Source organism: Myripristis murdjan, chromosome 9 (assembly GCF_902150065.1).
Source record: "Myripristis murdjan chromosome 9, fMyrMur1.1, whole genome shotgun sequence".
NCBI lineage: Eukaryota > Metazoa > Chordata > Actinopteri > Holocentriformes > Holocentridae > Myripristis > Myripristis murdjan.
This window is the reverse complement of record NC_043988.1, coordinates 37550130-37565173: the sequence shown is the minus strand read 5'-3', so window position 1 is coordinate 37565173 and position 15044 is coordinate 37550130. Positions and strand designations below refer to the sequence as shown.

General features: G+C 41.9%; 1 protein-coding gene across 1 annotated transcript in view; it reads right to left on the bottom strand.

The window, feature by feature from the left end:
* The window catches only part of LOC115365032 (dynein heavy chain 8, axonemal-like), a 47501-nt gene that overhangs the window by 20344 nt on the left and 12113 nt on the right, over nucleotides 1-15044 (bottom strand). Inside the window, exons 18-52 of the mRNA XM_030059744.1 lie at nucleotides 14909-14989; nucleotides 14450-14566; nucleotides 14017-14136; nucleotides 13641-13779; nucleotides 13405-13481; nucleotides 13210-13313; nucleotides 13020-13098; nucleotides 12741-12867; nucleotides 11902-12071; nucleotides 11687-11813; nucleotides 10927-11162; nucleotides 9564-9668; nucleotides 9353-9466; nucleotides 9187-9249; nucleotides 8998-9098; nucleotides 8713-8850; nucleotides 8392-8632; nucleotides 7581-7780; nucleotides 6697-6850; nucleotides 6042-6205; nucleotides 5117-5219; nucleotides 4790-4894; nucleotides 4432-4593; nucleotides 3640-3864; nucleotides 3362-3534; nucleotides 3087-3265; nucleotides 2808-2995; nucleotides 2637-2723; nucleotides 2451-2558; nucleotides 2236-2370; nucleotides 1949-2110; nucleotides 1372-1618; nucleotides 615-856; nucleotides 389-529; nucleotides 39-270 (exon numbers count right to left, since the gene is read on the bottom strand). Coding sequence (XP_029915604.1) covers nucleotides 39-270; nucleotides 389-529; nucleotides 615-856; nucleotides 1372-1618; nucleotides 1949-2110; nucleotides 2236-2370; nucleotides 2451-2558; nucleotides 2637-2723; nucleotides 2808-2995; nucleotides 3087-3265; nucleotides 3362-3534; nucleotides 3640-3864; nucleotides 4432-4593; nucleotides 4790-4894; nucleotides 5117-5219; nucleotides 6042-6205; nucleotides 6697-6850; nucleotides 7581-7780; nucleotides 8392-8632; nucleotides 8713-8850; nucleotides 8998-9098; nucleotides 9187-9249; nucleotides 9353-9466; nucleotides 9564-9668; nucleotides 10927-11162; nucleotides 11687-11813; nucleotides 11902-12071; nucleotides 12741-12867; nucleotides 13020-13098; nucleotides 13210-13313; nucleotides 13405-13481; nucleotides 13641-13779; nucleotides 14017-14136; nucleotides 14450-14566; nucleotides 14909-14989 — 5146 coding nt within the window. The remainder of the gene's footprint in view (nucleotides 1-38; nucleotides 271-388; nucleotides 530-614; nucleotides 857-1371; nucleotides 1619-1948; nucleotides 2111-2235; nucleotides 2371-2450; nucleotides 2559-2636; nucleotides 2724-2807; nucleotides 2996-3086; nucleotides 3266-3361; nucleotides 3535-3639; nucleotides 3865-4431; nucleotides 4594-4789; nucleotides 4895-5116; nucleotides 5220-6041; nucleotides 6206-6696; nucleotides 6851-7580; nucleotides 7781-8391; nucleotides 8633-8712; nucleotides 8851-8997; nucleotides 9099-9186; nucleotides 9250-9352; nucleotides 9467-9563; nucleotides 9669-10926; nucleotides 11163-11686; nucleotides 11814-11901; nucleotides 12072-12740; nucleotides 12868-13019; nucleotides 13099-13209; nucleotides 13314-13404; nucleotides 13482-13640; nucleotides 13780-14016; nucleotides 14137-14449; nucleotides 14567-14908; nucleotides 14990-15044) is intronic.

Below are 15044 nucleotides of genomic sequence, written 5' to 3'. Positions count from 1 at the left end.
TTTTCATTTCATCTGATAGATTCGATAGATGACTGCACCGTTTGAGTTGACCAGGTACTCAAACATGGTTTCTCCTGGCTGCTGGGAAGGCATGTCTATTTTGCTGTCATGTGCTCTGAGGAAGGCCTCCAGCCTATCCCTGTCATCCAGCTCCAGCACGGCTCCCAGGCTCCACATCAGGCAGAACACAAAGAGGCGCTCCAGGTGCATGCTGCTGGCCAGGCCCCCGGCCCCCTTCGAGGGGATCAGGCCCTCCAGCAGATTCACAGACTGACGGCACATCAGACAGATAATGATTCATCAGACAACATTACATCCACTGTGTATATATAACTGCTGTTTGCCAGTGAAAGGCCTTGAGGGAAAGTGTCTCTTCCTGGATAAATACCTGCATTATGTAGTTGCACTCCAAAAGCTCCATTTTAGGTTTTAGGTTTTGTTTCATATATAAATAAGCATCCTCAAAGATCTTGTCATATAAACTAATGATGCTGTCTGCCTCCTGTGCGTTGCGCTTGTGAGTCCATCCCTACAACATGAAGCCCAGGTCTCAGCACAGTAACAGATCTTGGAAAAGAAGCAGATTATCTTGTATTGATGGAAAAGTTCTGTACCTGCAGGATGGGTCTCCAGCTCAGAGCTGAGGAGCTCATGAAGACCATGCCCACACGGGACACGGTGGCAGGGGACGCGTTGTCCATGTTGTGCACCTCAAACAGCAGCTTACAGGACGGAGACATGGTGATGCGGTCCCCGTTAGCCAAGGTCAAGGTTTTATTGTCATCTAAGACAGAGTTCAGGTTCTCAATCCAAATGGCATCCACAGGGCCATCCAGCACAATCCAGGTGAACACACCTGGAGCAAAGTCATTTGAAAGCTGTCACAATTCCAACCTTTAATACTCTAAAGGTCTCTGCCACTCCCTCTTATAATTATAAAACAAAGATCTGGTTCTAGTAACCACAACATTTTTATCTTTCATTATCTTTTTATCTTTTATATTTTTATCAAGTAAAGAAAAAGTCTGCTAGAAAAAAAGAAAGACAAAGAAAGAAAAGAAAGCAACCAGAATGCAAGCAATTGTTGCACTAAAGAATCTCTTTGCACAAAAACATAAAGAATCTATGAAATGGACTCTTATTTAGTGATGTGTTTTCCTGTTGAAAATGTGTGGACGGACAGACCAAACCCTGACCGTGCAGAATACGCAATATTTAAAGATTTGTGAAGGTTTTATTGGTTGAGATTTTAATTTTCAGCTACTATAGTGCAGGATGATGTCACTGTTTAAGAGGCTCTGTTTTACAGGAAACAGAAATCATGCAAGGTCACTTCATGGCGACTTTAAAAGATGACCAAGACCAACATACCTTTCTTGGCTTTGAGCGTCTTCCTCCACAAAGTGGAAAAGATGCCGTCGGTCCAGTCGTTGGTGGCTGCATCAAGGCGTCCAAACATCTGAGGCGCAGTGATGGCCTTGGGGTTCATGCGCATCTCCTTGTGAGGGGCTCCACATTCAGTCAACGCTCGCATCAGAGTGTTGATGACCATGGTCTTCCCGGCTCCGCTGGGGCCCAGCGTCATCAGGCCATGGCGCACAAGTGAAGCTTCGTAGAGCTTTGTGAGGACAGAGCCACATTTTCCAGGCCAGGAGCCAGATATATAAACAATTTGTATGCACAAAAACTATGCAGGGGTTATTTCCTCGACATGAACTGTAGTTATGAAAACAGAATGTGCGCACCTCACATTTCTTACATGTGTTTATCTTGAGCGATGTGATGCTGATATGATAATACTGATACATTTCTGAGAAATCATTTTACAGCTCCATGTGACCAACTAATGACTTGGACGGTATAGAGAGCTGCACAGCTGCACAGCATTTCTTTAGGAAACATAATATTAAGAAGAGCTGTGTATGTGGCTGCAGGGCCTGTGAGGTACCTGAACCAGCTTGAGGTTCCATGGTGGGTGGTTGACTATGCCAGCCAGCTCCACCTGATGGGCCACAGCGGTCTGCAGGTCGGCGTACGTGCTGCCATCCAGCTGGATGCCAGGGAACAGGTCACTGATGAGACTGAGGAAGAGGGGCTCATCTTCATCCACCTGAAACACATAAAGACTTCACAGATGCAGCATCTGCTCATGCTTTACCCTCCAGTGTTCATCGTATGATCGCAGCCTGTTGCGAATTTCCTGCGGGATGAATAAAGTATCTATCTATGTCGTACCAGTTTGGACAGGTTCATGTCGCGCAGCACTCTCATGACAGTGCTGGACTCTGTGTCATCAGGTCGTGCTCGTTTACTGGCCCCCAGCGTCCTCAACACAGACAAGATGTTCCTCAGACCAAAGTCATAGTGAACCTGACGGAGAGTAACAGCTGTGTGTCAACAGGTCAGTATTCATTACAAAAAGATTGCTAAAGCACTGGCAGCTCTCTTACCTGTTTTGTAAGTTGCTCCTCACAGAGTTTATACAGGACAAAGAATTTCTGGGCTAAGATAACGTTCTCGATGAAACCACAACTGGCCAGTTTGACTCTCATGATGATCTGGGAAAGATAAAAGCAGTTAAGACGAGAGCAAAAGAAATAAATATTCCATTCCAACAGTAATCAGCCCTGACCCACCTGCCGGTCTGGTACCATCATAGACACCGTCCTGAACTGCACCTTTAAGTTTTCAGGAAGTTCCTGGCGCCCTGCGTAGCCTGGGTTCTAGATACAGAATATCAGCATGTTGGTCAATATTTGATATTTTCTGCCCTGGTTTCTTGCAAGATCCATGCTCAAGGTTCCTACCATGGTGATGAACAGGCCAAACTCTGGATTCAGATCCACACAGTCTCCATCGGTGAAGATGAACGTGCTCTTGTGCTCCTTTCGTGCTGTCAGAACAATATAGATCTGCTGAGCAGCCACTGACAGCACTGGCAGGTCAATTCTGTTGAACTCGTCAAAGCAGCCCCAGGACCCGGACTGCGCGAGGCCTTGAAAAGACAAAATTACAGCAGAAGATTACTGACATAACAAATGACAGTGGTAATGTAGGCTGGATGACCTGTTTGACTGCTGGGCTACCTTTGTAGATTCTGCCAAGCCCTCTGAAGTCCATCTGGTCGGAGCAGTTGAAGACCACCACGTACTTGCCCAGACAGCGACCCATGTCTTTGGTGGTTTCAGTCTTCCCAGTGCCAGCTGGCCCTGCAGGGGCTCCTCCCATGCTCATGCCCAGGGCCTGGGACAGTGTGATGTAACACCTGCAGAAACAGCATTTCTCAGATTCAAACTTACAATACAATACAAGATTAAAAAGAAAATTAACTAGTAAAAAACAGATTTTGCTCTTGCCTCACCTGTCGGTCAGAGGAGTGATGACCAGACGGTCGGTGCAGCCTAAAAACTCATTCTGGTAAATGAAGTCGACATTAGTGATGGACACAACCACCTGATCCAGGTTATCGTTGAAGTAAAATCTGCTCTGCTTAAGCCATTCAAAATCACTGACGGATTTGATACGCATTCTCACCTGGGAAGAAACGAGACGCTCAGCCTCAGTGTCTTGTATAAAATGATAATGACCAGCATTCTATAACAAAGCGTCCATGACAGAGAGAGTTTCCTGGTGACTCACCAGGTCGTTGAATATATCTCTCTGGTGCACATGGATTGTCACCAGTGTCTCAAACTTTACTCTGTCAAACTTGGTCAGGTCATGGGTTGTCTGTGAAATGAGTGTGTTGAGTAAAGTCAGGAATTTCTGGTTGGTGTAGGGCATGATGTCCCATTCGTCTTTGGCATAGCACAGTGCCTCCTCTGCATCTCTTGTCCAAAGCATCTGAATTCCCAGCAAGCCCACCTAAGACATAATAAACATAAAAATTACATTCTGATGGAGATGATTTCATCTTTTTTTATGTCAGTTTCCATTTGTTCACAAGAAACAAAGTAAGAAAAAATATAACAAATACCTGACAAACACATCTTATACTTGGTGGTTCACATGTGTAAACCAGGTATACTGCAACTCATTTTCAGTTGCAGTTTATTTGTACAAAAAAAAGTTCCGTCCAGTAGCCTGGAGCACGTTTTTATTTAGAGATTTATTTGAGAGAAAGAAGGTCTTGTAACCTGGTGCAGTGTGGATATAATACATAAAAGTTATTGAATAGTCAACCATTTATTATGAACATACTAATGAATTTTCTATTAAAGAAAAGTTTGTGTATGCTGTCAGTTATAGTTCTTAGAAAGACAGAAAAAGGCAGAAAAAAATGCAATCAGTACATGTCTAAAAAAATTACTTGATGTGTAATGGATTATTTTCCAAGACATTTCTTATCCCTCTGACCCTGTTTATGCTTGCTTTGCTGTCAAGGACCAGTGTGTCACTGCTTAATCTTCCCAGTCATCCCAGTGTTCCCACCTGTGCTTGGAACTGGTTGAGGAAGGGAAGGAGCTGGAAGTCGGGGTCGTTGATCTGGAGGTCAGCAGCTCTGATGACAGAGTGCAGGGAGGCCTGCTGTTGGAGCAGCAGTTCCCCAAGCCAGAGCTCCACCGGCCCCTGAGCCATCACCGGGTGGTCCAGCTCAAACACAAACACAAACTAAACTGTTACTGCAAGCACACAACACTGAAGCACCACTAGGGCTGGGCAATGCGACCAAAGTCAAATATCACGACTTTGACTGACTAACTCCGTATCGATATTTTGGCAATATTGTAGGGATGACTATTGGGATTAAGAGATTTTTGAATGACAAATTATTGTTAGCATTATGTACCAGCAGTTTCTCTCCTTCTTGTGAGATAACAGACAAAATCTTGTCGTACTCTGAGGGATGAAATTCCACTTCATTGACATTGTCAAACACTCCAAGTAGGTGTGCCTGGAAAAAATAATTCCATTCAAATCACCAAGATGAAACCAAACCATTTTTTTAAAATTAGAAACAAAGTGCTCATTAAGTCATTTCACAAGATGGATCTGTTTTTTCTTTCTTTTTTTAATTCCAGGACAAACCTGGCTGCATTGATTCAATGAAGCCTAGCTTAACACCCTTGTTTTCTACACATAAATATCATAACATTATGATGATTAGAGTAGTGACCTGAATTGTGTGAGAATCACTGGCTTGACCGAGGATTTCCAAAAGAGTTGGATCAGACACAAAGAAGAATCTTGGGAACAGGAGCCTCTTTTTCTCCAGGTACCTGCAGAGTAAGATCACATTCCCTCCAGTGCTGCTGTATCTTGTCACTACAGTGTTGTACCATAGTTATTAAAGAGGTTAAAAAAAAAAAAAAAAAAGAAAGAAAAAGAAAAGCTGTCATTCATATTTTTAGCCCAAGCAAACTTGATACGTTATAAGGAGTGGAAATAATGCAAAATAATAATAAAACTAATTAGATTTGATGGATACATTAACAGTCACCGCTCTAAATGCGAGTGAGTCCCGATTCCTGCTGTTTAAAAATTAATTGGGAACTTTGCAGTTCAAGAAATATTTGATCAACAGTTCAAGTCCATTTGAATTCATCAGTCCATTTGAAAAATGATCACTTTCACTTGGAATTTTATCACACTGTTTTCACATCCATTTTTTTAAGTACACCAAATGATTTTTTTTTTTACTTCCACAATTGTGGTTCTTTCTGTAATTGCTTAAGTGCACTACTGTGTTCTCTTTTGACCAAATCACCTGTATCTGACTCAAAATGTCTGTGTATTTATCTAAACACTCAGTAAATGATTTATTTTAGCATTCGCTTTCTCTAATTTCCACTCCTCACACATCAGAGAGCAATAACTGTTAGCAACACTACAGGGAGTGATTAGGACTAAAATACTTTCTGAACATGTACAACCAAACAAGTCACTGACTGTTACACCACATACAGTCCTTAATGGTGTGGTATTTGAGGTTTGAGGCTTCAGCCCCACTGACTATGAGAGCGTCACCAAGCAGTGCTCGCAGTTTCTACCTCTAACACCAATAAGATCTGCAACGTCAAACTGGAGAGTTTTGGCTTCACCCTGCAAGAGACTTCTGGCAGAGCTCCAGCTGTTTCTGAAGATCTGGCAGGAGTTGTCCCACAACTGGATCCCCAACACAGCACTCCACCACATTTGGGACCCTCTGGGCACGCTGCATTACCTTGACCCAGGACTTGTCAATTTTCTGGAAACGCTGGGCTTCCTACATTAGCAAATATCACCAGTTAGCCTACTTTAGGATTATATACTTGTACATAAATATATACAGTACAAAGAGTTTCAGACCCCACTAGCCACATCAAACAGATACAAACACTCCTTCACACCTTCAGACATTTCACTGCTAAACTCCAATAGCAAAACGTAATATTAGCTCGACCACCAAACCAAGCTTGGTAAGTATTGCTTTAATTTCAGTAGTGTTTAGACACAGAGTACTTATGCACTCTGTTTTTGACTTCTTATTACATGTTATATTCAATTACCCTGTGTACTTTTTGTTATTGTGTGATATTGTGTGTTATTACTGTTTTTACTGCAGCAAACTTAATTGCCCCTTTAGGGACCAAATAATGTTCTACCTGACTTGACTTTTATGTACACGCTAAACATGCATTCATTCTTCCTGGACAGCAGTTGACTCCAAGTGCTGATCATTATAATGACCAGAATAAAAAGATTAAACCCTCATACCTGCGGCAGTTCTTTGGCAATGTCTCCTCCAACAAACACGGCCTCCAGGTAGATCCACAGGTTCTGTACACAGATCCACTGTTCAATGATATCAGATGACGTTGAGAGCTTGGAGACCCAGTCCTGGATATCTGACTTGTAGGGGGCGTTGTATCTAGGAAACGGTTGGAACACAACTGAGAGAGACATCAGCACAAGTCATGTCCAGTCAGACTGTATGACAGAAAACGCCTGGTGCATGAACACAGCCACACCGTCTGTCACAGAGCAACCAGATAATCACATGCATCAAAACAACTGCACAGATTCTACTAGAGATAGAACAATTAATACAGATGATATCTGGCATTTGGAGATTTGGAGGCAGCAGTTGATATCTGAGTTCAGATGGCAAAAAACAAACAACAACAACAACAAAAAAAAAAAACTGTTGCAGACTGATCTGCAGGCAGCCTGTAAGTATGTCATCTCTCCCCCTCATCTGCCAATACATACTGCTGTGCAGTAAAATTTTATCATTATTATTTTATCATTATTATCATCATTATTTGTCATTCATAAGTGTTTTGTTACAAAGTTTAGTTTTGATTACCTGCAGACATATTTAAATATAAAATCACTGCACTGCAGGCAGAGTGCAGATCTCCTTAAATGTTTGTTACTGTTATGATTTTTTATTTTATCATATGCAAAAAGACAAAGACAAAAAGGAAAAAGGAAAAAACACACACGGGACAGGAGGGGACAGGTAGGTACTGTTTTCATGTTAACCAATCACAGGGCTGGGATCCAACCCTGGTGAGACGACCTTGGACAGGAGGCCCTACCTGCAGGGAGCACCGTAACCCAGCCACAGGGTGAGAGCAGGTGTTTCTCTGTCCTACCTGTTGCTCATCAGCGAGCCCAGCGACATGAGACTGTCCTCTATGATGGTGAGGATCTCGGCTGTCTCCGCCCCCTTCAGCATCAGCTCTCCTCTGTCCTTGAAGGTCATCAGGCTCAGCGTCTGGTTGGACCAGACCTCCACCACCTGCGACAGCTTGGCTTCAATGTCCTTCTCCTTCACAGCGGATATGCAGATGTCCTGAGACGTGCAAAAAGGCAAAATGAAGGACAAGCACAAATGAACCAACAAAAGGTGCTGCAGCCAACAACTGCAGCAGGCCACAGTTATGACAGTTATACTTATAGTTGTATTTTTTGTTTTTTTAATTTTTGTTTTCAATTCAGTTTAGTTTCCAGAGTGGGTCTTGTTTCAGTTTGGTTTTTCTTGTTTGAAAATGTTAAGCCTGAGTTGAGTTGTTCTTGCTGTCAGTGTCAGTGTGAGTTAGTTTGTGAATTAGAATAGCTCTTCATTTTGTGAGGGCAGCGACTCCCAGTCATGTCGATGTCCCAGTCTCAATAAGCATCAGCACCAATACAAACTCACACACACATCTAACCAAAGTGACCAACAGAAACAACTAAACACACTTTATACACACTTTGATTTTACTTTAGTTCTTTTTGTAAGAAAACAAAATCGATTCAGTTAGTTTTTTTTTTTTTTCCCAAAGTCTAGTTTTTTTTTTATTTCAGCTAAATAACATGGATTTTCACACCTACTTTTATTTTTTAGTTTAGTTTTAGTGAACCAGAATAACTTTGGAGCAGGCATGCTTTAGTGTGACCAGAGTGACCAAACCGCCAACCAACCTCAATCTCCTCCTTAGAGTTCAGCAGAGGAGCTTCCATAATGTTCTGCAGTGCAAAGGTGTCAGACTCCACATCGAACCTGTGTCCCGTCAGGTTTGAGATCCGATCCCAGTGTCTCGTAGTCATGGATTTGTTTGCCATCATTTCCAGCAGAGGGCAAGACTCACGGAAATCGTCAATCCTCTTCTTCAGGTCCAGGAAGGCCTGCCACTCCCTCAGGCCTTTGGGCAGCTTACGACACCTGGAAGCCAAACAGTTCTCCTCCAAATGAAAACGTACAGCATATAGCACAATGGAAAGCTGGGGATGCAGCAACTATACCTGTTTTGAAATTCCAACAGTTCTGTGTTGATCTTGTCGATATCCACATCTGTCCACAGGATGCTGTAGTACCCACTGATGGTATTCATCACAGCATCATACAGGCCGTAGAGTTTCTGTAGCAGGCCAAGCTCTTTTCTGTGGTAATCAGAAAAGCCATGTTTACTTACTGTATACTTTAAAATTACATAAAAAGGTATTCAACAACATAAGCCACAACAATTATTTACTAAATTTCCATCTGTTCGGCTTTGCATCGTCAATCTTTATGTCATGGCTGCACACCTTTTGTTTTCAAGAGCTTCATAATTTGTCACTGGCAAGCCAAGCAGCTGCTCACCAGCAGAATATGTGATGAACTTTCTCCACAGTTCATCAAATGTAGCCTGAAGAAAAGAAAAAAATCTCTGCATAAAATATCCAAGAGAGCCTCACCTCACAGAAGGAAGCAGGTCAACATGTTGACGACATTACCTGACAGATGTGGAGCCGGCGGCTGGCCTCATCAGGTGCTATTCCAGCCACCATAGGACCCTCCTGTGATGAAGAATGAGTAAATGGTTGAGTTATCAGCCACTGAAATGATCAGTAAAATGACCAGATTGGTACAGACCAATGAACAGATCCACAGGTCACTTACTGAATCATAGTGCTCTATAAAACTGACAACATCGTTTTGGTAAACAGCAACACTCTCCAGGAGGCTTTGTTTGAACTTGGGCTGCATACAGACAAGTGCATCTTGTACTGATTTCTAAAGAATGAAGGAAACAGAAGCAGCTGCATTATTGAAAAGCACATACTGCAAAATCCCAGAGCAAAATAAACATTAACATGATGAATGTTCTAACGGCTTTGGACTGGAGCTTGTTGAAGGACAATCTCAGGTTCTCCACTCCTGCTGCCTCCTTTTTGGTAACCTCTGCTTCAGACCTCTGTAGAATCTCATAGGCATCCTGTGAAACAGAAGATAAACATTCAGCTGTGATTCAGAGGGAAACTCCTCACACCTACATATTCCATGAGACAGGTGCATAGGAGAGGGTCATGTGGGTCAAAAAGAACGAAATATTGAAATGTTTCATTGCTAGATATTCATCAGGAGAACTGCCTAGCAAGCCTAGCATGCTAAGGTTTTACAAGTAAAATAAATATGTTATTGCAAGTTAAGACTATGTGCGGCAGTCTTTTTATGACTTTTCACCCACAGTTACACATTCCAACACTTAGGCAAACAACAAGCAACAAATGTGTTCAACTCTTAATTAACTTTTATTATACGGGCACATAAACTCTTAGACAGAGAATTCAATAATGTTCCCTCTCTGAAATATTTCTCCAGCCTGATACTGAGCAGATTCTCTAGTTCTGTTTCTGCTTCTTCTTCTCTTCTTCGTCCTTGTTTTCAGCTGTATCGCTGCTATGCTTTAACCACTGATCCACTTTCTGGAATTTTTGGGCTTTTTTCGGTCTTGTCTTGTCCTCACTCCACGACCACAGCAGCAGATTTAAACCACAAACACACACACCTGACACCTTCAGGAAACCCAGAGGGAGAACTGAAGATAAAATGTGCTTTATCAAACCTACATTTACATTTTTATTCAGCTTATTATAGCGTAAGTTAATTGTTTAAGGAATCATGCATGAGTGCTATTTTTTAAAGAAACATTTTTTAAAAATTTCACATAGCCCCTGCAGGACTCCAATGTACCCCTAGAGGCGCACATATCCCCTTTTGAGAACTACTGGTCTATCTCAGACTACAGGAGTTTATCAAGACTTCAGATCGTGAGTTTGGAAATGAATAAGTTTGAAATGGTGCTGGAGAGCCCAGCTGCTCTGCTGCAAGAGACCTCATCGCCTGTCACAAAATATAAACGTACATACTCTGAGTACACAAAGATTCAGACTGAACTTCAAAATCAGTTGGGACAGCAGAACTAGCTGCAGCGTGTAGCAGAGGGAGACACGGGAGTGGATTATCACTCCTGTCTCCCATACTTCTGTCCTATCCAAATTCCATGACAGAGTAAAAATAAATAAATAAATGAATACATAAAAATGTCTGTCCGGTCCAAGTTTTTATTTTTATGTTTTTTGAAGGTGAATAATTTACCTAAAGGGAGAGGAACTTGCATCCTCCTCTTTAAAGTGTTATTATTGTTCATCATAGAGAAGCTTTCAAAACAGCTCACTGAGGAGTTTTCTCACCTCTATGGACACCAGGGTCATGTCGATGTGTATGTCAGCATCGCGGAGCTTGGACAGGGCCTCCATGGCACAGCGCATGTCCTCCAGACTGGCGATGGGTCTGGACAGCTGCAGGAGGTGCTTGCCAGTGAAGGTGCTAATGTCAATCATTTTCTTCCTGTACTCATCCTTCAGGTGTCTGCACAGCAGTTTCTTCCAGGCCTTGGTCTCACATGTCAGGTTCACCTTTAATGGAACTAGTCAGGAGGATTTATTGACAGGATTTAAAACGTAACAGAGGCTTACACTTTGTCTCATTTTAGGGCTTTCTCCCCATCTTCCTCTCCTGTAACAACAACAATTCTTTGAAAGCAGACAACATGTACATTTCCTAAAGTCCACTGCTTGCTGTAAAAAACATGAGGAACAGGGGGAAGTGTTAGCACAATCAAAGACTTTCTGTTTCACTTTACTGAAGATAACAAACTTGGAAGTGCTTTTTCCAGAGGACTTTCTCGTCTTTGACCAGCTGCCATTACAAAAAACTCAAAAACATTAGCTTCTCCTTTTGTGCTGAAAGATCAGCAGTGCTCCTGTGGTTTTGTGTTGTTAATCGATCAAACAGATTTTCTACCAAATCTGACCTGGCTGCACACAGTGTTGTTTACAGTGATAATTATGTAAGTATTACATTAAGTATTATGTCTCAGAATTAATAAGATACTGATTTATAAATTAAGTCCCTGTTTGTGTCTCCAAAAAAACCCTACCGTGACATTACCTGTTGACAGTTCAATGGACTCCAGAATAATGATGGGCTTGATGTCATCAATCTCCTGTTGGATGGAGGCGTAGCGCTGGATTTCAGATTTGATCTGATCTAAGTCTGGTTTGCCGTCCATGAATTCCTTTTCAAAGAGCAAAAATCATTTCATGGGTAACATTCTACTTCCTGATCAAAGGCACAAACAAGGTAAAGTCTGCAGGACAGCACACCTTGACTTTACAGTCCCTGTCCTCAGCCCAGATGACTCTGAATGGATGGAACTGCTTCAGAGTGTTGCTGGCCTGCGTCTTGAAGGACATGACAGCCGAGCTGAGGATGACGAGGAGCCTGCTGATGTCCTTGTGTTCGGCAACACTCTGGTAGAAGTTCTGCACTTCCTCTGAGGAGAACATCACATCACACCCCAAAATAACCAATAACAGCTCATTTCAATCCAGGCCTAGTGAAAACACCTTGAGACCTATCTTACACATCAAACTCAGAATCTATTTATTTTTTCATTTGCTCATTTTTTAAATTAAGAAGTCTACAAAAGACACAGTTCATACACTTTGCTGTAAATTAAGTTCATGTTTATTTAAAGCTCAATATTATTCTTACTGTCTCAAAGGGCTTCACATGCCGACAAGTTTACTAACTAAGAGGACGACACCCCCTGACTTAATCCTCATAGTGGACAAAAAAAACCCAGCAGCTGTAACAGAGAGAAATGGCAGAAACCTTGAGAAGGAGTGCAGAGAGAGGCGACCTTTCACGGCCAGATGGGTGAGCAACAGGTACTGAGCCAGTGACCATAATTTCACATTTTTTAAACTTAATTTTTTAACTAATTTCTGCTAAGCGTTAAATCTGAATACTGATGGAGCCTCCTGTCCATTCTCTGCATCCATTTCCTCTGTATTTGTGCAGGTTTTCACAGGAAGCTTCCAGATACAGACCAAATGGAGCAGCAGCAAAGGAAACTGTGGGGGCAGCGCAGCCGATAGTTCAAGAGAGACACCGTGCAATTTTTTAGCCATTATTTTTATGCATGTCCATGTTGACTTGCCTTTGTCTTTCATGTCATCAAGATTTCTCCTCTGTCCCCAGCATGCAACGCCTCGGCTAACTTCTAGCACCAAGTGAACCAGCTGGTTGATGGCCTGCTGGATGTCATCTAATGTGGGATTCATTACCTGACGCAAAAAACCCCAAAACAAAACAGACGTCAGATACAAACGCTGAAGTGGTCCGTTATGAAAAAGAGTGAAAATTCTGCTTTAGCTCTCTTCACACAAGGTCATTAGCTTAATGAGACATCAGTCAGCATTATACAATTTAAACTCACCACATTGGGCTTGACCAGGTGGACTTCAGATTTGACAAGGGTGACCAGATCAGACCCAGATTTTGAATGAAGAGATGTACTGAAAGGTCTTTTTCTTGATGAAAGCCTGTAAGCGATGAAAGTGTTTCTCTTAAAGCAGTTGTTGACTGTTTTTTTCCACAACAGCGACAAACTGAGCTGTACTTACTGCGCAGCAAAAATCCTCCTCTTCAGAGTGTCCAGAGATAACTTGGTTGCTTTGACCAGTGCGTCCAACAGCTTGGCACTGAGGTGGTCACACATCTTCCTGCACTCCTGACGTTGTAATTATCATTGCAATTAGAAACACTCACACATTTTGTGGGCATACTGTACATGACATGGGTTTTTTGGTAAGCAACCATACTTTTTCAAAGTTGCTGTCTTTACCACCGTCTTGAGCCTCAGAATTGATTCCATCATCTGTTTTGGAGGTTGTGGCGTCTGCTGAGGATATCACACATGTCCGCTCTGTAAAGTTCAAGTGGCACAATCAATTAAATTAATTAATGAGATCAAATAATAGTTCAGTGCATATGTACGTCAGATGTTTTGGTTTTGTTTCTACCACTTCACAATTCTTTAAACTGGACTCAGGAGCACCTTGAATGGGTTTCTCAACAGTTTTCCTGGTGCCTTTAGAGGGATAAATGGCACTGAAAGTGTTAATGAGCTCCATCACTGCTTCCTCCACACGGCCACTTTTGTGATTTAATGTGTCTGCGCACTCCTTACACCGATTCTACAAAAACAGGACATGCAATGAGCAGAATGCCAAAAAAAAAGAAAAGAAACTGAGATTAATACACTACCGTATCTTTTTCCCATGTTGAAAAGGGTTCATCTTTAATGAAATAACAGATAATGGCTGACTCAACATTTCGATGTTAACCAGTCCACAGACAATTTAATGTCATCTTTTCAGTTGGTTTGACCACTGACTCCAGAACAAAATGTGAATCATGATGAGATGCCACACCTGGTTTGTGTCGATCAGGTACAACAGTGAAGATGGTTGATTTTCTGGAAGCTCAATCAGCATCGTCTCTGAAATGTCTTTGAGAACATCATCAATGCGAGTTTTATAGATTTCTTGCACCTGCAAAGAAAAATGTCCATTCAGCTGACTGACAACAGCACTGCATGATACCGTGAGAGAACAACATCCACGAAAATATGCCCTGAAGTCTTTCTTCCAGAGCAAGGCAACAAATACTGACCAACACATATCAACACGTCTTCATCAGGAAACCTGACTAACAGAGACTTGTGAGATTTTCTTGACAATGTTAGTCTACTTGCCCCACCAACAGCACCTGTCCCAGTATCAAAGCCAAGCAGTGATTCTTAACTTTATCGGTTTCAAACAACACCCATGCCTGAGGGTTCAGGACGACCTTTCTTTTTTTTACCTTCTGCAGGAGATGTCTGAGCTCAGACATAGCTGTGTTAACATTCTGCAAGAAGCTGTCCAGGATGAAAGACGACCAGGTGAGAAACACTGACCCTTGGCGAAGCACACACTCCAGCTAATCATTCACCAGAAAACACAATGGTCAGTAGTAAGAAAAAAAAAAAACAGAAACCACTAATATATTAGTAACTAGAGGACATGGTCTCAAAGAAAACTATTTTTTTATTTCATTTTTTTCTGTGCCGTCATTACTTTATGATTATTTTCTTTTAATTTGTATATTTTGAAATTTGTTGCAGGATATTATTGGATCTTTTAAAATCATACTGCACCCCAACTACTGGTCTCTAACCGTTTCTAAAAAATTCTGTCAAAACAACAGACAGATAGGAGCAAGGGGCATCTTCAGTATTTTGGTCATTTTTAGTTTTGTTAACTTGTTTTTTGTTTTACTTACTTTTCTTCTTTTTGAGGCCATGAAGTTAGCGAACAACTCAGGTATGTTCTCACAAGTATACTCGTAGTCTGCCAAAAGGGTCTACAAGGAAACAAAATATGGCAAATAAAATCATTTTATACGATGTTAGGTCGTT